The sequence below is a fragment of the Falco rusticolus genome, chromosome Z (assembly GCF_015220075.1).
Source record: "Falco rusticolus isolate bFalRus1 chromosome Z, bFalRus1.pri, whole genome shotgun sequence".
Lineage (NCBI taxonomy): Eukaryota > Metazoa > Chordata > Aves > Falconiformes > Falconidae > Falco > Falco rusticolus.
Genome location: NC_051210.1, coordinates 82,673,815 through 82,701,723, shown reverse-complemented (window position 1 = coordinate 82,701,723; position 27,909 = coordinate 82,673,815). Strand labels below are relative to the sequence as shown.

The 27,909-nt window shown below is 43.7% G+C and overlaps 1 protein-coding gene across 1 annotated transcript in view; it reads right to left on the bottom strand.

The window, feature by feature from the left end:
- The window catches only part of LOC119141008 (netrin receptor DCC-like), a 171,522-nt gene that overhangs the window by 111,058 nt on the left and 32,555 nt on the right, over nt 1–27,909 (bottom strand). Inside the window, exon 2 of the mRNA XM_037372663.1 lies at nt 10,855–11,139. Within this exon, the coding sequence (XP_037228560.1) occupies nt 10,855–11,139 (285 nt within the window). The remainder of the gene's footprint in view (nt 1–10,854; nt 11,140–27,909) is intronic.

Here is a 27,909-nt window from a genome sequence, read left to right as displayed (position 1 = left end):
AGGAAGGAGAAAAGCAAATATCTTTATTCTTTTCCAAAACTAAAGAGGAGGAAAAGAGCTGTGGGTTTGAAATCCATGCAGATCAGACCTGGGACATTATTCTAGGCAAGTCCCTAGCCAGGGCTGAGCATCCTGGGAGGCAGCAGCTGTGCCATTGGGCATCAGGGCTGGCAGCTGGTGCTGAACACAGCCCAGGGAAAGCTCGAGGCAAAAGCTGGCATCAGGTTTGCTATCAGAAGTGTCTGGATGGAATAACCAAAAGGTTTTGGTTAAACATCACAAAGCAAAACCACAGCTTTCACGGTAGGAAACGCTAGCGAGGAGGCTGGACGTGCTATCAGACCATGGCAGTCGGCATCCCACCACCTCTGGCTGGGTACCACCTGCCGAAAGACTGAGGTGCTCAAAAACCAGAGCTCAGTAACTGGGATGTAACCTTGCAAGGAACCAAGGAGTCTCCAAAGGTACCACCCTCTCCTCTGGGGGGACATCCAGGTTCCTCTCAGAGCCGACATCCACCCCTTGACCAACGGGATGGTGTTAGATGTTAAAAAAAATTAATTGACTTAAAAGTCCGTGAGACCACAGACTGCAAACCTCTGCAGCAGCGTTACAGTGAAGGCAGTACAGTCTCCACTTGGAAGGTGAAAGAAAATAAAATAATTTTTAATTAAAAAAAATAAAATAAAAAAATCACGAAACATGTTCTGAGTAAACCCTACAAAAATATTCATCAGTGACACAACAGACCTTGTGAGGAACTCGGGTCTTTCTGTGAGCTTAGGGAAGCGGTACCCAACTAGTGCCCAGGCAGTGAATCCAGTATCTGACTGGAAATTGTCTGATCGCTGATGAAGACGCGAAGCAGCCCCAGCCTGGAGCCCTGGGGACACCCCATGTGCTCACAGTCATGATGTCTCCATCCATGGGGACAGGACAGGACACCTCTTGGTCTTTTTTGGCTTTCGACCGCTTGCCTGGGATGGTGGGGCACAAGCTGCTCCCCCCTGCAGACCACAGACCCCCACCGCTGCCAGTGCTCATGCTCAGAGCCTGATGCTGGACCAGCTGGAAGTAAGGGCTACACCGGCTTCCCATCCTGCGGGGCACATCACATCACTGGTGTTAGTTGATTTTTTTTTTTATATTTTTTTTTTTTAGCGCATTCCTATAGAGTAATGTTTAAGAATGAGCAGTTATACCTAAACTCAATTATAAGGCAGCGAGCCGCAAGAACTTCTTTTCCCCAAACAAAGCACAACCTCTCGTTTCATATTTAGCATTTTTTCTTGAGCACACAATGTGCAGTAATGAGGTACAGCTATACACATATTTTCCATGCTCATTAAATCAATGACACACAGTTGAAATTCAAAACCACAAATAGGATCCGCGAATGTGTATCTAATTCCAATAGTCCCCACTACACTGATGTCCGAAAACACCACACTATTTGGGAAAAAAAAAATAATATATATACACACACACACACCTTTGCAAAGCCTTGTTAGGATAAGTCATTTAACCTCCTTTTTATAGATGGTTAATGGAATAATTGAGATATTTTGTGATTAACTGAGGACATTATATAATCTGCAGCAGGGAGAGGTCCTGAATTATTTCTTTTCCCCCCCTTATTATGTCGAAGGCAGTGCTTCTGCCACATTTTGGCACCATACTTCACAGCCAGCCACTAACCGCTCTCTCAGACCCTGAGATACATGTCAATACGCGTTAATGAGTTCTGAGGATGTATTTCAGCGATACCAAATTGGTCTTAAAGCAAGCAGACAACGCATTTCTCTCTTCCAAGGCAGGTGAAGTTGCAGGCAGTTCACTTGGATTCAGCAATACAGACACTGTGCTTCGGCACTCAAGGAGAAAAATGTTACTGCAGTATTTTTGCTACGTTATATACTGGGGAGGAAAAAAAAAAAAGAAATGCTTTCATAAAAACATGTTGCATCCTGTCGTACGGCATCTCCCCGCACTAAGCTGCTTTGTGCTATAACGCATTTGTAAGTGTTGTTCAATTGACAAAAGACTCCCATCGTATCATATCCATGAATTTTTTTTTCCAAGCGTATTTGGATAATATTTTACTTTTCCAGTATTTTTTTTTATTGCAGTACTTTTTATATTGCGAATTCCAGAAATGCGATGCCTTTAATGTGACACTGATGTGACAGACTATCTCTCTGTGTTCATAGTCATATTTCTAAATTCGATTAAAAAGAGATAAAGATTTACACCAAAGAAAACCCAATTTTGCTCTCTGCTGGCCGTGAAGGCAGGCCAGCAAAATTCCCCAACCAGATCTCACCATCACGCCTAGAGGCTGAGCACTTAATCCCAACGAGAAAGCAAGGGATATGTGGGAACAGCGTTGGAGAAATCCGTCGTTAAAATGATACTGATCTCTCAATATTATGGAATGCATTAAAACATATAACCAGAATGCAGTCACTACATTGGGATTCAGCTTTATTTTTTCCTCCACCTCCCAACTCCCTTGCTAGCATTTTCCTGCTTCAACCCTCCTGCCCCCAAAACCACCAGCCTGGCTCAGCAGAGCTGGGGGATGCGACATGACCAGGAGCATCTTAAATAATAAGGACACACACAGATTATAACATTAGCCCTGACACGCATCAAGGCGTGAAGACATTCTTCTTACTGTAGTAACTTCAAAATACATTAACTAAAGTGCAAGGAAAACTGTGCCAAGTTGCTGTTGGAACATGAGGCTATAAATCAGAGGTCCTGTTTTCAGCTTTAATGATGATTTCTGGCGAGGGGCTCTGTTTCCTCATCCGTAATGAAGATAAAAATATTTACAGGCTTTTGACTTGTTCTTTGAGATCCTTAGGTAAAAAAAAAAAAATAAATACAAAATGTATTACTGCAGGCATAAAGAAGGGACACTGCTCGTTTGTATTTACAAGGCAAAAGGAGCGAGCTTTTTCTCTGGCCATTAAAGTTTTAGAGGCAAAACTGAAACAGACTGAGGAACTGCTTCACAACTACATTATCTCCTATCCCCAAAATGGGGAATACAGCCGAGGCGAGCAAGTACTAACACACTTACACTCCCACTTCCAGCTGAGCAGCAGTCAGCAGCCGCTATTTCAGACCTACGTTGTTGTCCTTGAGATGCAAAGACACAAGCCATTAAAGAGCAGTGGTTTGATCCAGGTAGTAACTGAAGGCACAGAATAACCTACAACAAGGTTTATGATGCAGCCCTATGAATATAACTCGAGAGAGATGCCATGCCCAGTCCTAGTCTGGTTTGAGTTAAACAAAATAATTAAAACAAAACAAAACAAAAGAATCAAAGACTTGCTTAGTCAGCATTACAAAAACTAGTAGGAGCCTCTAACTACTTTGCGGCTTTTAAATAGTAACTGGGACAATCTTTTCTGATGGCCGTTCTCTAAGCCTCCTCCAAAAGTTCTGAACATGTGGTCACCAGTCAGACACGCAACATATTATAATATATTAGAGAGTATGGACTCAAGAACACCTCCAAGGCTCTTAGTGAGGACTCCCCTAAAAAAAAATATCTCCTTAGTAACCATTTCTATTTGGAGACCTGACTGCTATCAATCTGATGTAGCATATAGATGCTATACTGATTTTCAATTTCCCTAATGTCTTGGGCAAGAAACCCTCCAAGAAATCTACTAATATGATACAAATAATCATCAAAAATTACGTTGACATCATCTGTTTTGATACACTGATACCAAATTGTTTTAATTGCATGGACCATCCCACTATTTTGTGTCGTAAAGATGCCATGTTGACAAACCATCAGGTACTTAAAGTTTGGGTTAGTTCCAAATCACTGGAATCTTCAGTATTCCAAAGTTAAGGTCAAGAATTAATGGTCCTGAGAATTTCTCAGCTTCTCCAGGAGCTACATTTTCACTGTGGTATAATGACCTGAAAACATCTGGTTTTGGACAAACTTTAAGCCACTCATGTCATGGTAGTACTAATTATTATTTTTAATATTAAAAATATTGTGAAATAATCCACGCCATATGTACAGGCATTTTTTAAAAAAAATAAATAAATTAGTAGTGGTTCTTAACTTTTCTGCCCTTTAAACACTGAAACAAGTTCTACCACTTTCACCCATTCTTAGAAATACTGTTTCAGCTAGGTTCAAAAAATATTTGCACCCCGAACTGTACAAATGCCTTGCTGTCTTCCCTGTCTGCAATTCCTTTTACTCCCCACAAATCCTAGTTTTTATTTTGTAACTACTATTACCAGATCACTTGCTCCAATTTTCAAATGTTTCCTAATTCCTTCCTAACCAGACTGCTGGGGTTTTCAGTTAAGGCTGTCTGTCCTTCCAGGGTTTTACAGTATCATTTTATTGCATATATATAAAAATACACTTGGAATTCCCCAATAGCCATCTGATTTATTCCACTGAAATTCTCTCTGGCTGCTAATTTGACTCCTGCACAGGGGAATTCTATTTGATTTAAGCAATAACTTCACAAAATGTAGCGGTGATAAGACAGTTGTGTATGTTTTGCTAGCAAATTGGTTTAGTGGCTGGAGCAGAAAGCAATGTGTTTCATGCAATTAAAAGAAACAAATCTAATATAAAAAAATAAAATGCCAGTTCATAAAAAGCCAAACTTGAATGCAGACTTCAGTTGCATCTGTCACCTCTGCAGTTTGGGATCTATAATAGCCATAGTCATTAACAGTCACTCACAGGATGCTGTTATTAGTAGTTTAAAACAATATTCCATATTAAAGCTCTAGTGCCACAATCTCAAAGCAGGAACACCAAGGCTGTTCCGAACACTACAGAATTCTCTTTTCTGTTTGGGATTCTTTGCGGAGCGCATTTTGTGAGCGGGATCTGTGATGAAACATAAAGGGAACTGCCTCGAGCTTCCCTGAGGAGCCAAATCCACCAGGCAGCCTACGGTCCTCTGGCTGCCAACACTGGCAGCCTCAAGCCAGCTCCATTGCCTAAGGTTACCCGTACACCAGGAACCTTCCCAATAACACCTTCTGCTTCCAAATACGTTCGGCAATAAATTCTACACTACCCTTCAAGCCCCTGTCCTGAACTCCAGCTGTGCTTCCGACGCAGCTCCTAAAGCCCATCATCCCATTTCGTGCCATCGCCGATGACTTTACGTGTTATTTCCTCACCGACAATGGGGCGAGGAGCCAGGCAGGTGCTGAGCAAACCCCTCTGTACCAACTATCAGTTGCTACTCTTGCGACGGCGCTGCTCCTCACATCAGCTCCGCGCTAAGAGCACACCCCGATGGCACCGCCGCCTCCGCGGTTTCCCTCCCCACAACGGGACACTGCTATTTATACCTATTAGGCAAGAGATGACTTCAGAGCTAATCAGATTTAACCAGGGGAGACAGGCAAAATAGCTCGTTCCCCTGGATTATTAATAAGCATTGTAAATTTAACCTTTTTTTTTTTTTTTTTTTTTTTCTTAAAGGTCAGAATGTAGCCAGCTTATAAAGCTACTCAGCAATTCTATTCATTTGCGCAGCTGGAAGCAGGCATAACCCAGATACTGGGAGTTATTACGTGGGTATACTTCCCAAACAGGAAAATATCTTTCCCCTAAGTGATCCAAATACTACCAATATTTAAAAAAAAAAAAACAGGAAAAATTAGACTATCACTAAGAAACACAGCATATTTTGTAACAGGGCATACCCCACCCAAGTGGTTCTCTCCCAATGAGACCAAAATGCAACCGTTGCTAGAAATTCTGGCAATTCAGCAGCACAAGGGATGCCTTCACCAGGCACGCTGCTCAGGACAAGGCTTTTGATCCATCTGTTGCTCAGTTTGTAAGGCAGGAGGAGCACTGACTAAAAACCCCACCTTGATTTAAACACAACTGCTGTTGCGTTTTGCACTGATTCATTACAAAAATAAACAGTTCCGATGGCTATTACTGGTTTTATGTGTTTCACCTTCCTCTGCTTGCAAGAGCATAGCTTCAGGTTTCTAGTCATTAGTTTTTCATGCGGTTTATGAAAACCTGCAGATTAAAGAGCCTTTCCCTCCAAGTAAGTGCTTAGAGAGCACACGCTAACAGCAAGTCTATAAAGATCTGCTGGATGAAGTACGAAATCTCCCCCGTGTTTACCAAAAGGCAGGCACTGTACAGTAAACACTCTTAATTCTTCACTGAACTATTATTAATTTATTGGCAGTCACTCCCTCAACTACTGCCTCAAACTGGAAGCTTATATTTGGTTGGCATTCACCTAGCAGAAATCTAGCCCTTCCCAAGCACCCTCAGCTACAAGCAGAGGCTCCCGTGCATCACCACCTTGCTGGCAAAGGAGCATCCAAACGAGCTTCGCTTACACCATCATCTGGTACCCTCTGTGGAAGGGACCCAGCTCTGGCATCCTGCATCACCCCGTGATTTGCACATCTGGATGCCACAACTGGGACTGTTGGGGTTTGGGGTTTTTTTTTTTGGTTGGTTGGTTCTTTTTGTTGCCTGGTTGGTTTTCATACGTACTTATCAGAATCAGGGCAAGGCACCCCTACGGCAAATAGCTGCTAGAGAACATAAATGGGGAATTAGTTCAATTTTTTCAAAAAAGAGTAATTCACAAGTTTAGTATGTATTTTAAGTGGGCCACATCTGGTTTCATCTAAGAATAAACACTGCTGAGTACTAGCTGCGGAGGTTAAGGCTAAGGTAAAAGACCTGATTTAAACAGTTAGTGGCTGTTAGGGAATGTACATCAACACAGGGATCCTCCCGGGGTAGAAAAGATGAGAAGAAATCTTTATCTCCGCACCTGATCCAGGCCCCGTGTCTTTTATGAGGAACTGATGGCTGAGCTACAGAGAGGTTGCATGCTCCAGCTCAGCCACACCCTCCTCCAGGCTAATTTTAACTATAGAACTCCTAATAAACAAGAAACTCACACCAAACAATGTAATCCAATATACTCCACCCCTTTCGTTTCCTAGACCGGATGCCCTCAGACAAGATGCTTCCTCTATTAACATGACCACGGAAAAATCAAGGTGAAACAGTGGTAGCTGCAAAACTCCATCAGTACCACTTTACGCTGTATTTAAACCAATTAATTAACATCACAATGACTTTTCTTTTAACAAAGGGAGGTGCCTAAGCACAGGAGCAAGCCTCAGCTCCAGAGGCAGCTCCTGGTGTATGCAGTTACTCAAACACAACCACCACCCCTCTCCTGCCCTATTCCTGGTGGGATGCGTTACTGCCTGGTCCTTTTTGCTTGCCTCCTCAGGAACGCAATGGTGAGGAAGGAGCGGAATCGCCCAGCAGCAGCCAAACGCTATTTGCATGACCTATAAAGGAACGACATGATATTGTTACCGTCATCTTGAACTGCAGCTCAGCAGCCAAGCTCAGGGCCAGAGAAGGAGCCTCCACAACAGACCATAGTACAGCGGCCGATCACTTCAATGGCTAACGATAAACACAGCAGTATTATTTATAAATTGAGAATTAATAGCTTTCAGACATCCAACTATTCAACTTCTGCTTTTAAAACATCATTTGTATTTCTGGAGTGTACAGACCTCCCAAAGAAACTTATTCAATTTCGAGAAGCAATGAATTCAGCTAAGAATTAATTCCTTCACGCTGGTTTGTATAAGAACTTTTGTGGGGCTTGGTTTGGTTTTTTTTTTATATATATATATATACATATACATATATATATATATTAGCATTAATCCTTCTAAATTAATTAGGTGAGTGCATGTAGTTATCTGAATATGTATTTCCTCATGCTTTCAGTATTTGCTGAAACTTTTCACCTGGGATTAAGTTTCTAGACCCCAGAGAAAAGAAGAGCACTTCAATTAGAAAAGTGGAAAAAACGTGCATTTGAAATGAGCCTTCTGCAAACAGCTGCAACGGCCACTCTTTATTTGAAGAGCAATAAATAAACCCCTGACGTTAAAAACTCATGAAGAGTTTTGCTCAGGTTTGTTGGGACTATTCGATAAACATGGTGTGAGACCCATTTTTGTGGCACACGGTTTCCAAGGGAGGATTTTGCAAGGCTGAAGCTCTGTAAAATTCATTTTGGATGCACCATGGGGAGAATCAGCCCCTTCCAGACCCTCCCCAGGTAGACTCAAACATAGGAAACACTTACAAACAGTCACTTGTAAAGCCTTTCCTAGTTATCGGAGTAAAATCTTCATGCCCAGTGCCTTGCCCCACATTTATAGACACACCGAGTACCTACAAACTCCTCTTTGGTAACGGAGGTTGAAGGCTCAACTATTCCCTCATTTATATGGCAAGTTAAACTACAGGCTTGGGTCCGGGATAGGGGGAATCATACTTTTTTTTTGGTCCGGGAAAACCATAATTTCCTCATGCAAATATTTTGGTTTTCTCACCTGTCTTCATGTTGGGTGATGATTTTTTCTATCAAGAGGAGATACAGACAACTGCAGACCCACCATAATACCGAATCAAGTATTTAAGCCACAGGCACTTTGACCAAAGAAATTAAAAGACAAAAGATGTTTATCCCTCATACTTCTCTTTGGAAGCAGCTGTAGAGAACTTCAGCAAATATTTGCCAGGATTGTGGTCAGTTTTGCCACAAATCCCAACAGACGTGCTGTGCATTCAAACAAAACACAACCACCATCTGGGGAAGAAGCAGCATTTTTAAAATACAGAATTATAAGATACTAGCTACTTATTTTGGTTGTTGTTTTGTTGCCTATTCCTTTGAATAGGATTTAAGACTTTTTCTTTTTTTTCCTCCTCACTAACCAGGGGAAAAAGGCCAACAAGAGTATTCTGCCTTCACTAATTATGATAGAGGAGAGCTGCAACTGAAGACAGATTTCTCCCAACAAGCGAAAACAGGAGAGGCAGAATTAGCCGTGAAGTATCAGATAGCTCTGAATCATCAAAGCGTGCACATGAGAACAAAATTCCCAAGAGGCTCAGTAAGATCTGAATTTTTGTTTCAGGAGCACCACTCATTTCTTATAAAAGCTGCTGTCTGCTCACATTATCCTGAAACGAGACCTTCTGCTGCTTGCCCTAAGCCAAAGTCTGACAGACTCCACTAGTTCCTTGTTATATATTTTCCTCATTATTTGCTCCACTGTTTCCCTGGTATAAAATTTTAACATGCTAGGAAGAGATAAATTAATTCCCCTCTCTCCTATAGACAGCCTGAGAGAGGCCATTTAGCCAGGATGTTAACGACCGAAACTGGGAAAAGGAACAAACATCAATCCATCCACAAACCATCAGAAATGGAGATGCATGGCAAATTAACAATACTCTGAGGAGGTGAAGAGAAATCTTCCAGGTCTGTCTTAAAATACAAAATTTTGTGCTTTTCTTCATTTTAAATCAAAACATCTGGAAAAAAAAAAATCATCTTCATCCCACCCCACCCCACCCTGGATCTCGTTGTTGTTACTAACACAGAGGCAGGAATGCCTTGGTGCTGCCCAGTGCATGAGGAACGGCATGGGCTCTGAGGCTGATGGTGAGCTGAAAGCCCCAAGAGCAGCCACCCTGGAGGCACCCCATTAGACCAGCACACGGATGGGGTCAGGACCACTCTACAGAGGCCAGCTGCAAATTCTAGGGGGAGGGGGGAAGCAACTAGGAATAAAAACCCACAGGGAACTGCAGGTGATGTGGTCATCTCCTGTTGCCAACTCCCCTAGCTGTTACTTTGCTTTGCGGCTCCAAAAAGGATCAATAGCTACTACTGGAGCAGAGTGTGAGGATACGGGCTTGGGTTTGTAATCCTAGGCTTAGAGTTTGGGGGGTGGTTTATTTTTCTGGTGGCAAATCCTAAACACCCCAAACTCCATCGCCATAAGCCCCTGAGCTACAGATCACTCCGAGCAGCAAGGATACACATCAAGCTTGGCTTGCCTTAGTCCATGGACACATTCCCTGATCCTGGCCTTCCTGATTCCTATAGGATATTGATTCCAAATATATATATTAGGGCTAGCTCAGAAGTCAGGCAATCCTGCTCCATCCCCTCTCAGGGAGAAATCAGGCAAACCAAAATAATTTGTCTAGAAAATGCATATATATATATATATAAATAATTCTAAAACTGCAGCATCTGCCCGGTTTAATTAGCGGTTACAAGTTAGTGGGAAGGAGACTTTGCAGCAATACCTTTTGCAACCACTCTTCTGGTGCTCAGTTCTCGATGCTATACCACAGTGGTAACCATCTATTAAGCTAATGAGTTTTTTTAAAAGGGAGACCAAGATGCTCACCAGGCCATGAATTTCGGAACGTTACCTGTCACAGCTAAACTGTGTCTGATCCCAAGCCGCGCTCCGGGCAAATCACACCAGGCACTGAAGTATCCCAGCAGCCTAAATTTGAGGAGGTACATCCAGCAGCCAGTGCCAACAGACTGCCTTTCTCATCAACAGAGTCGGAGGAGCTCTTCCAGAGAGTTCTCTGGGACAATAATTACGGTATGCTGAGATGGGAAATATTTCTCTCACTCCGTTGACCGGGGTTGGGGGGGGGGAGAAGAAAAAAAAAAAAAGAGACCAGCTTCATACAAATCTAAATTTGGTCCTTGAAGTTAGGCGGCAGGAGTACTACCCTACGGTGTCATCTCCTCATCCAACTGCTTTCCTAAAGGTCTCTGAGCTCTTCCCTGTGAAGATGACCTTGGAAACTTGTTGAGGTAACTGGATAGAAAGCAGGATAAATCAGCCTACCTGCCCCATGAGGGCTGTTCTTCAGAAAACCAAAAGGACAAGACCAGACCAGAGAAAAAGGGCAATGCAGAAGCATCCAGTGGTTCTTACCTGCCAAAACTCTGACTTCTGCATCATTCCCAGTTCTTGAACTGGCTGGGTTTTTTGCCAGGCACCTGTAGACCCCACTGTCCCCGTGCTGAACCCTGCTGATCTGTAAAGCTCCAGAAGGCAGGACAGCCACCCGCGTGTCACCCAGGCTCGGGGACAAGTCCTCCTGGTTTCGCTGCCAGTGCACCGCAGGCATGGGCTCCCCAACAACTTCACACTTCAGCAGAATTGTGTCTCCTGCAAAAGCCGTAACAGATTCTGTCTGGGAAAGAAACCTCAGTGGTCCTGCAAAGACAAGGGAAAAAAAAGCCAAACACCAAAAACAATTACCATTATATAGGTGCTGAAAATAGACATTGTATGCTGTTTCCATGCTGATATGAATTTTGCTAACAAATCCAGACTAAAATAAGTGAATAAAAAAATTGTGCGCTATTCTGAAAACTACTTGGAGATTGCTATAATGGTGGCGTGACTAACACTTTCCTTTGTAAATTACTCTCATTAACAGCAAAGAAAAGATGTGTTATCAACATAAAGAGTAACAAATTGCACCTGTTACTTACAAACCCACTCAGGAACAACTTTAACAAAGTACGGACACGCTCTCACGCGATCCAAACTGCTCAGAACAGGCTGGCATTCAAAGGAAAGCACAACTAAACCTTACCTAAGATTTTAAATTTAAAGCACTAAGAAAATGCTACAGTCAAATCTAGCTATTTCCTCTTCCCTCCAAATAAAAGGAAAAATACTCTAAAAAAAATAACCCCTTTAAGTCACTTGGGTCACATAAGCAAAATATTTACAACAGGGAATGGCCTGTGCCTGTTTTTCCATGAAACTTTTCTGGCTAATGAGGGTGGGAGAGAAGAGCTGGGAGTTTTAATTGCACAACCCCCAGGTGCCCTAGCCCCACTTGGTGGGAAAACATGAGGACCTCAACCTTCAGCCTGCACAGAAGAAAAACACAGCAAGAACAGGACGCTGCAAGATTCAAAGTGCAGGTGAAAGATGTCAAGATCATGGATTTTATTACCTGGAAGCATCATTGCTTTACTGATAGATAAACTCGTACTGAAGGAAAATAAAGGGGGGCGGGGGCGCAGGGAATCAGTCTTCATTCAAGCCAAGTATAAGAAAGACAAATCAAGAAGATGTGCTGAAGCAACTGCTTGGATCAGGGATGTGATGGAGATGGTGTGGATGTATTTTAGGGACCTGCTCTGGTTCTCATCCTGGTCAATCCCCAGAAATGACCCGAGCAGCCACCAGCCCAGCTGGGCACAGATGCCTGCCTTCAGGGACTATCTGAAGCCATACAAGTACATACCATCACTCAGAAGTCTGTGCAAACAGGCATCATGTATTTGACAGAGCGAAAAAAAAAATTGAGAAGACCACACTAAAAGCCACCAGAAAATATACAGGAAACAAGTATCTTTCAGATTATGTCAGCTGGTGTTCAGCAAAGGCTTGCAAAAAGGAGCTGTCATTACAGGCTATTAAGAAGCTGAGGAAGCAAAAAATAACCCCCCCCCACCTTTCTCAGCATTAAAACACCACCCAAATATTCAGCAAATTGGTGTAGTGGAGAACGATCCTGTACTGGGAAAGGCATTTGAGTGGGAGCCCCATGTTCGTTCCCCAGTTCAAACACCTCTTTCCCAGTGTGAGGAATATCTGACCCCCATCTCTCCTCTCAATTTTCCTGTCTCACAGAGCACCTGCGAGGACAAGATCGTGCAGCCTGGGGCATGCGCTGCCATGAGCTGAAGTAGGGGAATTCTTCAGCAAAGCTTTAAACTGAAACTGGCTCAGCTCAGGCTTCCTAATGGTATTTACACACACACACAAAAAAAAAAAAAGAGCCGACATGAATCTGCTGTTGTGTGGGCAGTGGCATTTCCTAATCGCTGGGAACAGGGAACAAAATGAGGGAAGAAGTGGCAGTGGTACCCAACCCCATCTACCTGCTGCACCCTCGCACGCCTCCCTGTTACACTGAGGATGCTACTTTCCAGCCGAGCTACTGGCACAGACGCATAGCTAACAGCTTTGCACCCCCAATAAAGCTGGTGCAAGCAAGAAAAATAGAAGCATCCAACACTTTAACAAAAAAAAAAAAAAGTGTGTGTATATATATATATATAAAAAATTAAAAAATTGAAGATAAACACAGTGTGAACAGGCCTGGAAAGCTGTTGAAAACTGCACATTTTTCCAGGAGGAAAGAGAGCTAAACCTAATTTACTGCAAAAAAGAGGACTAAAACAATTGCTATTGAGGGATTTCTTTTCTTTCCATGGCAGCACCATACCTCCCAAGCCTTCGCACCCAGCCAGCTCACACCTTGCCCTGCTTCCACACCATCTCCTTTCTGCAGGTATCCCAACTCTTTTTTTCTTTCAAAGCTGAAAAAACACACCCCATACAATCTACACATGAGAGAACAGGATGTGGCAAAACCTTTTGCTGTGTCCCAATGAGAAGACACTAAGCACGTTTTTCTGTGTTTATGTCCAGAACTCCTTCATCTCTCTGCAGGACTGTAATATATGAGACCTTAAAACTATCACTGTGTCTTTTTACAGCTCTCCTGGCTTACGCTGATTTATTTTAAATACAGTTTTTGAAACTACACAGATGTTTGGGTTGTCGGGAGCTGGCTCAAGGGAACGGACCAGCAAATACATTCTGAGAAAGTCACATTCGGCGACAGGCTCTAGAACTAAACAGCGCAGATCCTTGGCGCCGCTTCGCTCTGTAGCCAAAGGGTCACAGATGCACCTCCCTTCGTTATACCCAAACCTACTCAGAAAAACTTAATTGGAAGCAGTACCCAACTCCGATTTGCCATGCAGGCTGGTTGGCAGCTTATCAGGATCCCCATCTTTCCTTACAGAAGACCCAATTATTAAGCAATTAAAGTTCACTTAATAAAAAGGCTTATCATTTGGGGGACAGACCTCAGGGTCTGGAACATGTTTAGCTATTAAATATTCAGCAATTTAGTAGCACTCAGTACAATCCCCCCGAGAAGAACCGCTTTAAATGCTTTGTTTGTTTCAAATTAAAGTCTGCAAGGTTACTTAATGTCAAGACCAGACCTTTTTTTCACTTTCAATTCACAGAATAGCTGAAGGGCAAGAAACCAAGGTAATGAAAAAGAGTGATTTCCTTCTGCTTGCTTCAGAAAATACGAAAGGCAGCGAGCATGGGTGAGTGCGTCTAGAAATGTAAATATTTTAGAAACTGCTGTCTAATTCTCTCTTCCACGGGCTGCTTTCCAAAAAGGTACTGTAGTTTAGTCACTCAATAGCCTTTTTTCATTCGCTAGCTGCAGTTTACAATTCCGAAAAGATGTGCACCGAGTAACGTGCAGCAGAATTATCTGCACAAGACCTACAGACTTCACCAAATAATCCAAGTACCAACTTCATGCACAGAAATGGGAGCTACATAAAAATGTTACCCTTCTTGCTGCAAACCCCACCTTATGGTACTGGAAGCCGTACATCTCCGAGGAAATAAAACTGATTACAAGCTGTACAGGCAAGCTTCTGGTTTAAAAGAAACTAATCAGATGGAAAACAAAAAATAATCGCCGAGTTACCAACGTGCATTCAGCAATATTGCCAGCCGGGGAATTCCCATGCTGGGGTACCAGGCAACCACCCCTAACACCATCAGGCTAATGAAAAGGATTCAAAAAGAAGCATTTTAATATTATAATAAAATGAATAGTAACAACCTATTTTATGCTTTTCCATGGTTTAAGTATGAAATTTGAGCAGTTCAGGTTTATAGAGATGGAGGTTAAACCCATTTGCCACAAATCCCACGCGGGTGCGAAGCAGAGGAGGGGACCAGCCCAGGATGGAAACTGCCTGGCACGTCAAGAGAAGATGAGGCCAGAAAATAACACACCAAAAATACTCATTGGCATATTTACTATTACCTATTTTCAACAGGAGACAAGTTCACCCACTCCTCAGACTTGTGGCCGATATTGGAAAGGCTTCATCCTGCCAGCAACTGAGGATTTCCAGTAATACTTATCCACCACCAGCTGGGACTCTACGCGAAGTATGCCAGAGGAAACACAAAATCTTAGCAAAATGATGCTAATTTGCTCCACAGCCCCAGTTTCCAGCTGCATTCTTTGCTCCAGCCATTGGCACGGTATACAGGAAAGAACAGATGATCTCTTCTTATTAGCACCCAGTTTTCATTAAATTTACGTGCCCGTGCTAAAATATAAAATACGAACATTGCTAATGTGTGAGCATTTGTCCTTGATGCCTAAATTATCTCACCCACCTGCCAAGGCTTCCTATGCACTCGGTGCAGAGTGGGGCTTTCCTCTCGGCAAAGAGGCGAATCCCTCTTCCCTTCACCTGGCTGGGGAACCCACGGGGTTATCTAAATTAGGCAACTACATGTTAATTGTATTCATACCCAGAGATGGAATTAATCACTTAAAAGCTTATGACCACTACAAATAAGGCTAGATTATTTATTTTTCTTAAATGTAAACCACACTCTGTATGCATTCTGCCTGCACAGAGCCCATTTAAATCCTGTAAAACTTCATCCTTGAACACAAAGTACCGAGATTCCAACTGCAATGCACAGACACGGTCCCTGCTGGTAGATCACATCACATATAAATACACCAGGAATCAGGGAATACGCAGGTCCCATGATTGAGATTTAGGATGTGAACACAGGATTGCCTTCATTTCTCCTTCCTGGAGATACACAAGAACAAGCTTCCCTAGAAGTGAGCACGGCTGGCTGAAAGTATGTAAATTATGGGTAATGACGATATAGTTATCGCACATCAGAGAAACTGTTCCATCAAAAAATAAGATGCTGAAAAGTAACTGAGAATTTCAAAGAGCAACACAGCATCCTTAAAAATAAATCTTCATAAACTCTTCATTTGCCTTCTTTTGTTTTCCCTGGATCTCAGTTGTAACCCACCATCACAGCTGCCTGTGCTGCTCAGCATCCAGCAGCTGCGACCATGGGGAGAGCAGACACAGTGTAAAGTCTGGAAGTATGATTTAAGAAGTCAGAGACTTCAACAAGTCTGCAGGAGATAAGGATCGACGTGGGCATTGAAATTGAGTATTGAGATGCCAAGTAATTACTTACAAAGTGGGCCAGCAGGTCCAAATACCTTCAGATTAACTGAAGCACAGCTAGTTACATAGCCTTATATATATATACACACACTTATGTAATAATTAATAGAAATAATTGTGTACATAACTGAGCACAACACAGTCTTCAATTTGTATTACGTAAACAAGAGATATTTCCATTTCATAGATGAGGAACGGAATCTCTCAGATAAAGGTTAAAATTATCGAAAGGTGGCAAAGCCACAGAAACCAGCATGCCGCCAGCTTATGAAATGTGGCAGCTTTAACTCAGAAGAGTTCCTCTGGCTTCTTAGGCACTTTGTAAACTGCTACAGCAACCGAGTTGCTTGCTCAAGGTCACCAGCAAAATCCAACGTAAGCAGGGGTTTGAACAGAGCTTTCCCAAGCTCTTCTATAAATACGTTTCCTCTTTTTTCCATAAAACTGAGTGGGAGTTTCTTTTGCAGTACCCAGAAACTGATTAGCCAGGGGGGAGAGAGGAGCATCAGGTTCATGCGGAGTTCTCTGTTTTCCAGCGAAATCCTCCTAAGGGAATGAGTTTAAAGTACAATTCAAGCCTGTGGGCTCTACTGAAGAGGGATTGAAAATGTAATTCCTGCAGAGAAAACTTAGGGACCACCATCAGCAGATATCTTAAAAAGAAAAGAACAAAGGAAGAGCTTAAACAAACACTTATGTTTAATATTCATTAAGCAAGTGCCTTAAAAATACCTACTTCACATGCTTTTCTGCTGCCCTCTTAGCATGTGTCTCATCACTTTTGGATCGAGTAGTGACTCATCCTGCTTTGTGCCAGGGGAGTGAAAGCAGCTTAGATGCTTCCAGCCAGCTCCATCCCAAACTCAGAGACAAACAAAGCATTTGGCCTCATTTCAGGAGAACCAAACTGCCATGGCTTTTTCAGCCTCCCCATTTTGGGGCGAGACAATTAGTGCTGCACCTTGTACTTGGCATTCAATTATCGTACCAGCAAATGAACCTTGACATCCTTGCTGTTAGGTCCTCCAGTCTTTAGCCAGCCCTCGGAGCTCCGCGGTGATGAGGGGAAGGGGCAGCTCCTCGCTCCGCAGCCCTTTTGGGAGGAGGAGAATGGAGGTGACCTCAAATAATAGCACAGCTCTGGAGGGAATCTCTGTACTCAGTCAGCTTATAGCAAAGGCAAAGAAACCAGGGATGGATTTTAGTGGGCTGCAAAAGCAATAGCGTGTTGTGTGTATATATGGAAATGGCACATAAGAGAGGATTTAGGGGAGAGTTTGGGCTCAACACAGTGCTGAAAGCCTGATGCTCCTTAGCCATAGAAGCGCCCCTGTTACTGGGACATCCTTCCCCTTTGGAGGAGGTTTTAAGCCTGACAGGTTACTGTTAGATCAGGTTCCTAACACAATGCCAGGGGAGCTGAAGCCATCGAACTCCTCCACCAGCCCTACCCTGACGTGGACACGCTCACTCAAATGCCGCTGGACTCATTGTAAAGGAGACAGAAACCATAACTCATGGACAGACAACTCAGAACATCCCGTGTAGGATGAAAATTTCCCCTTTTCTAGTACCAGGGCACATCCAGGTCTCCTCCAGCACAGCAATTTTCTCTCCCAGCATGTACAGTCCATTACAATTATTATAGCCCCAATTCTTGGCAGCAATCTAATTCCACCATGAAAGGTTAGCTGAAAGAAGATGAAGCCAGGATCTGCCCTTTGATGCCTCTTACCTATCACAGGAAATAAATGAACTTATTTTCCTGAAAGAGACTTTTCCCTAGCCTGTGTTACCGATGTCGGCTCAGATTATCAAAACTGCAAGAATTTTAAAATCTAATTTACTTGTCACCTTTTATGCGGCTCACTTGCTGGCTTTGCTCAGCATAATGCATGGAAACAATCTATTTTTTTCACCCACACATTTATGCTGGGGGGGGGGGGGGGGTGGAATGTGTTTGTGGGATTTTCATCAAGGATCCAATGCCTTCATGGTCAGTTCTGCTTAGTCTTCGCAGATCTTTCTTTCTGATTCAAACCACCAGCACAAAGCTGTTGTGCCTGAACGTCCCACACACGCACCGTACGTACGGAGCAACAGAAATTTCAATTTTAACCGAATCATTCAAGTACAACCCTCAAGATTGTTTTTCCTCTTCGTTATACAGCTATTTTTTATCAGCACTTCAGAATTCCCCAGGACCAAATTTGTCATTCTGCAAGATTATGGCCTGAAACAATGACCTTCTTATAACCATGAGCAAAACACAACTCTACAGAGATGCACACCTATAGCTCTCTCTACAGAGAGAGATATATATAGTGTCTTCTACAAGACAGAGACACGGTTTTCAGCTTAAGACAATCCCCTGCTTTCTCATAGAGGGGAAAGCATAGCAGATACTCCAAACAACAAACCTGCTGGTATTTGCCAACAAACTGATGGGGTGTCCTGAATCTCTGGGAGCACCTCCCCGCTGTTCACAGTAGTACAATACACCTGCACGGGGGTGTGGGGGGTGGTGGTGGAAATACTGCCCTCGTCTTTTATCAGCCACCGACAAGTCCACCCACCGCTTTGCCCCTTTTAATACACAAATCAGAGGGTGTAAATCTCTTCATCGGCCTGTCGGCTGCTCTTGCCAGCACCCATGGCTGGCAGCCAGCGAGCAGAACAGGCTTCCCGCCAGTCGCCAATGAAACAGTCAACTGCTCCTCAAACAGGGAATAACCGAGAAGAAAATAGGCTTTTTTTTTTTTTTTTTTTTTTTTTTTTTATTGCTGAAGAATCGAACAAGGGCCATATTTCAAAAGCTCTAATTAAAACAATAAAAAACACAGGCTCTCTCATTGGAGCGCCGTGCACCGGGAGCTCGCTAGTGCTAGCATCATTTAGTCCGTTATATTTAAAGCCTTGCACTTAGAGCAGTGACTTGGCTTCTATAAAGCACCGTAGTAGTATAAAGATGTGCCGAGCAGACCAGCAAGCTCTTGATGTAACAGCCTACAAATGTAACACAGTATTTCTGCGCCTTGCCTCATTTAAAGTACTGCAGAACCACCTTGAAAAGACCTTCAGAGTAATTAGGTGTAACTCTACCGCACCTTCCAATAAACGAACCAAGCCTTTGAGCAGGACAGAGGCATCCCCAGCTCCTGAGAAAGAACGAACCAGCAACGCAGGCTCCCACCAGCGGGGATTGCGCCAGGGTTACCCCACCAGCATCGAGCCCAGCGGTACCGGGGGACAACAGCAGCCAGAGCTGGATGCCCATTGAATCAGCACCCAACCATGGGTGAGCCATGAGCCATGTGGAGCCCTGTACAAGCCAGCATGGTCTGTAAGGCTTCCACAAACCTCTGCACCATGCATACTCCATCCACTGCAGCTTCTGAATGTGGCTGGCTGCTCTGAGCCTCAGCTTTCAGACATCTGAAACGCTGTGACCTGTGGTTCACTCTCCAGTGATGGCAGTAGATGTTTAGGATGTGATGGACCAGTTCCAACACACCAAAGGTGCATCTGTCCAGAGAAAGGAGGGGTAGGGGCTCTGCTACCAGGAGCAACAGCAGAGAAAATGTGGATGTACGGTCCCTCCCCCTCATCCAGCTCCCCGAGCACCCTTCCACAGTGCTCTAAGAGCCAGAACATGTGTGAACTACTAACGCAACTCGTGGCAAAACCCTTCTTCTCTGCCCCCTCCTCCACTGACCATCCCCCGACAAGATCAAATCAAGTTCAAGCCTTCAGTCCTCCAGTGTAAGGCCCTTAATGGCACAGGCTCACAATATCTATTTCAAGAAAAGATCAGTTCAAGACCCGCAGTCATCAAATATCACTTGTCTTCAGCAGGCGTTCATCTCACCTGTGCTGAAGACCAGACCTCCTCAAGTGGGAACTGGGACAGACCACGGAGCGAGTTCTTGCAAGAAGAAAGAATTCAAGATGTCAGATGCCTCAGACACAAGGAGAAATCTATTTTAACTCATTGAGAGGAGGCACAAGGCCTCCCACGCTGCGTATCAGCATGCAAGGTCTGCGCGGCTCTTTCTCAAATGCCTGAAGGCAGAGAAACAGGCCTGACACCCCAAGCACCGGAGTTACTTGGGAGAAGATGCAGAAGGTCATGCAAGGTATTGACAACCAAATGAAGATGGGAACATTGAAGCAGAAGAGGTGAATGCAGCACCCGAGAAGTTCTGGGCGCTGTCCATTTTACTTACTTTCAACTACTTTATGCTTTAAGGGTTTGTTTCAGTGGGCATCCATTTCCACAGCTCCTGCCTGATGAAAAAAATATCTTTGAAAGCCATTTATTCTGCTAACTGCAGCTCCTCAGGGGCAGGAAACACCACTAGTGATTCAAGGGATGCTACAGGTCAGGGAACTTTGTTTGGACCAATTTCCAAGAGCAGGGACATCAAGCCTTTGAGTCCATGAGCATGGGCCAGGAGTATCTTACACCGTTAACAAAGATGAGACCAACAGGATGCTTAGACATCCAAACCCACAGAATGTGAAGCAGTTCGATCCTTGGTGGGTTTCACTATGTCAAAGGCGGCATTCATTCTATCAAGTGCTCCAACCTAGTTCAAAAGACAAGGAGGAAAAAGAAACCCCAAAAAGTTTATCACTTCTCTAGACCACTACCTAACATGTTGCATGAAAACACACTTTAGGACTGTCTCATCTCATTCCAGACACTAAGGAGGTTCAAAGCATAGCCATCAACTTACTTATCGTACCCAAATCCCAGTGGATTTGCCCCAGTGCGATCTGAGCACCACAAACCCCACTGTATTTGCCCCTGAAAGGTGGGAATTTCCCTCAGCCCATGCTCAACCACAGTACTACGGGGGCTGGCAATGCACCTGAGAACAGCACGCTTGAGCCACGCTCCCATGGGGCAGCTCCAGCCTCCAGCACCTCCCTCCTCACATCCCCTTCACATGAGGGTAAGCGCCACATGCTAAAACAAAAAAAAAACAAAAAAACCAAAAAAACACCAAAAAAACCCTGGAGAAAAATGCAGAGAGAACAAAGTAATTGGAAATGCGATTCTGACAGATGACGCACGATACTAGGGTGCCCACCCCAAAAAACTCAAAGTCATGCAGCAAACCACATGTCAGGAATCATTTAAAACCTAAATGACACATTAAATGGGTTTTAAAATAATTTTTCTCAGTTGGCCAACACTTTTGAACTTAAAGCTTCATGTTTTTAAGATCCTTCGTTTCTGCCACATTGTTTCCCTTACAGTATAAACCCTGTGATGTTTGCTAATGCTAATGATCGCAAAGCTAAGGGTGACAGACAAAAATACTCCCCTCCCCCCCTAAGTTATTAGAACTGTGCCTAGAACACAAGAACTGGCTAAATTATTTTGGTTTAAATTATATTGGCTAGAAGGTTTTTTTTAAATTTGCCTTCAAGAACGAATTGCAACAGCATATAATCCATCCTATCTTAGGGAAGACATCACACCCTACACAGCTGAACATGCAAGAACCTGGTTATAATTGTTTTACCATTAAAAGTAGCAATATTTTTCTACAATAATCAATTCCTCATAAGCCCAAAGTATTTATTTATGGGAGATCTATCTAAATGTGCTTTTCCACACATTAGGATTCAGCCTCTACCATCTTTCCACAACCATTAAAACCAGCAAAATCACTATTGCCCCTACCCCTCACGCTATCAGTGGCTTCCTCAGAAAAGCAATTAAAACAGGCTAGTAATTCGGGTCTGACAGATTTACTAATATATTGGTAGGCCAGTAAAACATTCAAATCATGTGACGCATCTTTTTTACGAGACAAATTTGGTACAAGCACGTTGAAGCCCAATTCTGAAATACAGTGCGATAAATGAATTAACTGAGCACAGCGGACTCTCCATGTCTATTAAACTGGAAGAAATGCAGGCAGAGGCAAATACCAACTTGAGAAATGCAGACCCAATTGGCATTTTATTGAACATTAGCAGGCAACCCTAAATCACCGGCTATCGTTGTGTATAAATAACCATTTAGCAGCAGTGGTATTTGTGTTTCAGCAATTCCCAGGGGCCTCGGTGGGTGTTACAGCTCTGTTACTACACACACAGAGGATGGGCTCAATGCAGCGCAGGCACCAGGCGCTGCATGTATAAGGGGAAAGAACAAGCAAAGAGCAAGGAAAAGGAGGTGAGAACTGCTAGCTAACATAGCGACTCGCTGGCAAAATCCTCCTGACCACATGCCAGAGCCAGGCTTGGGAGAGCAAGGAGGCAGAATCTGCACATCCCCAGATATGGCCATTATTTGCTCCGATTTTCCCCGTTTCATTCTATAATATATGCACAAAGCATATGCCATGCTGCTAGGTCAGGCCATATTGGAGCCCAGCTCCATGTCCTGATGTGCTGAACATCAGCCACCAGGTCTGGAGGATGGTAGCTCTTAGCTCAAACTTTAGCCTTTGGAGGAGTTGGGGCAGAGAACGCGTCCTCTGCATCAACCTGCTGCTCTCCATCACCTGCAGGGTAGGAGAAACCAGCCTCTTCGGCATCTTCCCATCCCTCCCGGGCTGCCAGAGCTCGCCTTGTCTGGGGAATGACAAACTCATCCACTTAAAGCACAATGATTTACGTTGGCTTGTTTGATCGTGCATTGGCAGAAAGACAAATGATTCCAACAAGCAGACACAGCTGTGATGCAGTGCCGGATCTGGTCCTCACTGTTCTCCAGCTCACACCTGCCATTACTGGCCAAAGCAGCTTGGACAGAACAGAAGCAGCGAGTCAAAGCCCTGCAGATTCATTGCCTTAAAGACAAGCAACAGACATTTTAGTAATAGCCTGGAAAAAAAAACAAAACAAACAAACCACAACATTGGAAACAGAGTAGGAGGTGGGGAGGGGAGGGGGGAAGTATTAAAATTATACCAGGAGAAACCACCTAACAATTCGTAAGCTGCAGAATAATCCAGCCCCCAGTGCTTTCCCCGGCTTCCAGGCACACTTTATCTTCCATTGGCATCCTCTCCCTGCTTCTTCCACAGGGACTGTGTCAAAACTAACAGGGTTACCTCGGGCTTTCCTCTGGTTTAGCTCGCCAAACCTAGCTGACCGGGTGAGCGACGTGTCCGTGTCCAGCGCTGCTGCACAGCACGCGAGGCAGAGACGGGTGGCATCCAGCCCCAGAACAGCAAGCGCTGCATGCCGCCCAGCCGTGCTCCAGTAACCCCTGTCTTGGGAGATCAAACACCATCCTGCACCCAGGCAGAGCCACTGGCTACTCTTGAAACTCTGGGATGCAAGGAGTCAAATCCTGCTTTATTTATGTACACGGCCTCAATGACTTAAGTGCTACTGACTTTAATGGGACACTCTTTTCTATCACGGGCCATTTTCTTGCCCATAGCACCAACAAAGCAATGCTGATAAAATGGTCTGTTCTGACAGGGCTTAGCTCTTCTCTGAAAGGAAAAGATAATGATGATAACAATAACAACATCACTGGAAACTAAAGTCCATTAAAATGCAGCGACCTGCTAGCTCTATTCCAGTTGAATACTACAGCACTGTCATGCTTTGTCACAAATCTAAGATAAATCAGCAGCAGCCTTCAGCATCAATAAGGAACTTGAATATTTTTATAGTGGGGCATCTCCAACTTCAAGTTTGCTTTTTATCAGTAGCACAGGATTGGTTACATCCAACCAAACTGCCTCAGCGAATGCCGCAGCATTACGTTTTCAGCACAGTTATCCTCATTTCCCCTCCTCTTTTATGACCACAGAGAGAATACCATATGCTCCATGTTTGCATTTCTCTGCTCCATATGTCAGGGTGAGACAAGGATATAGTATGGTGGTACTAGAGGTTCTTCGTGCAAAATAAAAAAGTTGCCCCCATGTGCAACTCGGGTGGCCTTGTCAGTTCAGAGTAGGAAAAAAAATAAATAAATTACAGAATGTGTGAAAAGCGGAGTTTTTCCTGCCTTCCCCAAGTGGGAATTTCAGTGTTTTGGAAGGAGCGGTTCAAAATTGGCCTTCTAACATCAAAAAAAGGATGCTAAGTGCAAACAAATCAAGTCAAAGAGAAAACAGGATGAGAGTAGTTAAAAGGCATGGTGGCATCTTTCTAGTGTTTGCAGGTAATATCCAGTGCATTTACACAAGGCTATTTATCCACTGATCTCAAACTAATTTATAAAGTGTTAATTGGCTCAGGAAGATTCATGATATTCCCCTGGGAGCAAAAGTAAAAACATCGTTTATATGACATGAAAGCTGCTTGGGAATTTGTCAACGGGATGGTTTCCCCTGGTCATTTCTCACTCGGTCAGGGCGATGCTGCAGGGACAGACCCAGCGGCTCTCCCGCCCCAGAGCTCACAGGCAGCTCTGGAGCTGATGGGACACAGGCCCTACCACCCCAACTTTTTCCAGCAATGACCCTGCATGCCCCCAGAATCCCTCCATCACAGCTTCCCAAGCCTACAAGCACCGACTCCCTCCAGCAACCTCTTGGTTTACACAGCAAGAGGGAGGCGGACTCCCAGTCTCCGGCACACACCAAGCTGTTTGGTGGGCCGATGTTTTGGCACCCCCTCGTGATCCTTTAGTTTCTCTTTTCGGTTTGGGAGGTGACTTCAGGGAAATCACTTCTCCGTGCTTCATTCTCTCCACCTGCAGAACTGGGAGGAAGAACAGGTGCCTTGCTCATACAGTGTCTCCTGATGAAAGGCATTACCTAGGAATCACAGAATCCTATCTCTACCCTGAAACCGAAAGAAGATGGGGAAAAAAAATATTTTTTTCCACATAAGATGCTTAACTCACGGGGTAGCTACCTGCCAGTCACCGCTGAACGATGGTGCCCATCAAGTGATGCTTGGACAGGAGTTCAGCTTCTTCTCTCCCATCTGAAACAAGTTTTTTTTAATTTCCAAATTCACCTAGAGTCACTGCAAAACTGAAGAGCTAATGGGACATTAACCCCTTCTGCTGGCCCAACCTGGCAAGGTGACCCTCATCCTCTTTAAGCAATTTGGAAATCCACTCTACAACTCCTTACCGTTTATTGACAAACAGTAAAACTTGCCAGGATTTTCCAGCATGCATGACCACATTATCATGAGACAAATAAATACATTTTTTTCCAGTAGTACCAAGAAAATGCAAAGCAAACACCCGCACCTATAACCCTCCAATAGAGTTTACCATTATCACCTGCAGGAATTTGATTTTGCACCATGTTTCCAAACACATTTTGCAGTAGACCACCTCGATCTTCATCTTAAAAACCCAGAAAGGATATGCAAAAGCAGCATTCTGCGACTTTGGACCACCTGATGCTGATGAACACACGCAATTGTACAGCCAAGCTTCCAAAAGTAATTCTTTTCTATATTGGAAATGCTCTTTTACTGTGAATATGGAACACACCATGGGTTTGAGTTAAGAAGAAAAGAAGTATGATTGTGTTGTCCTGACGCCAGCTCACATATACAGGTTGTTACTGGGTCTGAAAGATACAGGTTCCTGGGTCAGAAAATGTGTGGTTATAACTACTGCAAGACCTTGCTCTGGAACTTCAGCCACCCCTAACCCAGATGAAAGTTCGGCTCCCACCTTTCCCCCCCCCCAGCTGCCTTGCCTTCCCAGCCCCTTTCCCATGACCAAGCCCAGAGCCATACACGTACACCCTCCTGCCTTTACCACAGCACAGGTCCTTCTCGCCGCTCCCTTACCCCACAGAACATCCTTCTGGCATTCTCCTTTTTCTTTCACTTCTGCTTTTGAACCCATTCTTCTACCTGGGAAAATGCTGTTTAATCCCATGAACTAAACCTTCCACTTTAAAATTAATTAATTATTACATGGCAGGGGTGGGAAGAAATAAAACTCAGTGTTTCTATCACCAGTCTCCATTGAGAAATGTATTAATATCCCCATTCTACGAGTGCGGGGCTACACAAAACCTACCCTTTGGTGCAGCTCTGTACCACAAGTCCTTACAAAGCTGTCTCACCTCATCAGGAAACACTAAAGGAACAGAACTGAAAGCCCACAAAGTTATCGCTGTAGTTAACAGGAAAGGAGAAGCAAGGTAATAAAACCAGAAGATAAAATACCTCCTGTCTCCCTGATGTAAAAGGCCAGAACCCCCTAGAAGATGCTAAAATAACCCAAACCTTTAGGATGGTGGCTCTGCCAAGGACTCTCCCATTAAGGCATTAGGGAAGAGCTGTACTCCCTGCTCCCTGGGAGTCGGGACCCACACGTCAAACCACAGCCCACAACATGTGAAGTTAAATACTGATTTGCATGACCGTATTTTTTTTTTTACTTCAGTGGCAGACAAGCAAGGGGGAGAGCATCAAAACCAAAGTCTCCTGAAAATACCTGCTTCTTCAAATACTGTTGTGCTTTCAGCTTTGCGACAGATTCCTTTGAATTTAGTGTTCACCAAGGAGAAATCTCTACTCATACATTATCTCTACAACCAAATAAAAACTCATAGGAGTTTCACGATCTTTAAAGTCACTGCTGTTCTGTCAAATCAGGTTCAAATCAGCCAAAAAGTTCAAGTCACCAGGAGGAAAAAACAAAACAAAACAAAAAACAACACTGTTCTGAAAGGTCTTTGAATACATGGGATTCAGCACCTACCAGCAAAGCCCATCTCCACCTCAAATCACTTCCCTACGCATTCCTGCATTTCACCGGACTGTAGCAACTTCACAGGTCACAACACTTTACAACTCAAACTTCAGAAGACCCAGTAAATTCTTCCCTGAACAAAAAAGCTGAAATATCGCAGCTTTTTTTATTTCCTTCCAAGAGATATTTAATACACCTCTCCCTATGCTGAATTACGTACTCCTGTAACCAAGGATTTAGTTATTTACAGTCAATGTTTAGTTCTTTTAACTACAAGATGATGATGATTACCTTATTGGTACTCAGCTGGCTCGTTAGAGCTCTAACCACTTCTTCTCAGAGAGGACAGGTAACCTTTTGAATGACTTTGCCAGCAAAATTTTTTACTCCACTGGTAAGACAAGACTTGCCTACCCCAAAAACCTGCATGCACAGCACCTTCAACGCCGATAAGGGGTCCCCAGCACTCGGCATCCCCTAGAGAAGGTGTTTCATAGAAACATTTAGGTTGGAAAAGACCTTTGAGAGCCTTCTGCACCAAACACAGTAGGTACTTTTTTTTTTAAAAAAAAAAAAAAAAAAAAGTTATTTCTGCTGATCATGGACACTCTCACACAGTAAAACCCCTTGCTGGTTCGTGGCTGAGAACCCAGCCACAGATGCTGTGTAGCCCCAGCACAGGGGTGCACAGACACCATTGTAACGACACTTGCAAGATGTCATGTTTTTCCTTACACCCCGATGATGATGACTCTTTTGACTCATATTTTCATGTACTTGCCTCTTTCCCTGACTTTCAGGTCCCTGCCCAGGTTGGCTGCTCATACTTATCTAAATGTTCAATATTTGAACCATTTCAGGTGCTTTAAATTGCTACTTTGGACCCTCTTTTTTTTTTTTTTTTTTAATTGAGTTGACTTATATTTCTGACTTTGCTGCAGACTTGTTTGAAAAGAAACTGATGGTTTGATCACTTCAGGGATGACAAGGGGCAGTTTCGTCTTAATTAGCTTAGAAGAGTCATTAGTGTTAATGAATAAACTGCTTGGTTTCTTCTTTTTTTTTTTCTCCATCTAAGGAAAAGGTAAGTTAAAATATAATGCCAAGGGATAAAAAAGTGATTATGTAAAACTAGTCTTGGCACTAGTCTACAGGAATTCTGGTAGTGTTGTGAAGCCCAAGGAACAATTCTCCCAGGCTTTCTGGGAATGCCATGGGTGGAGGCACACTGGCAAAAACACAGGT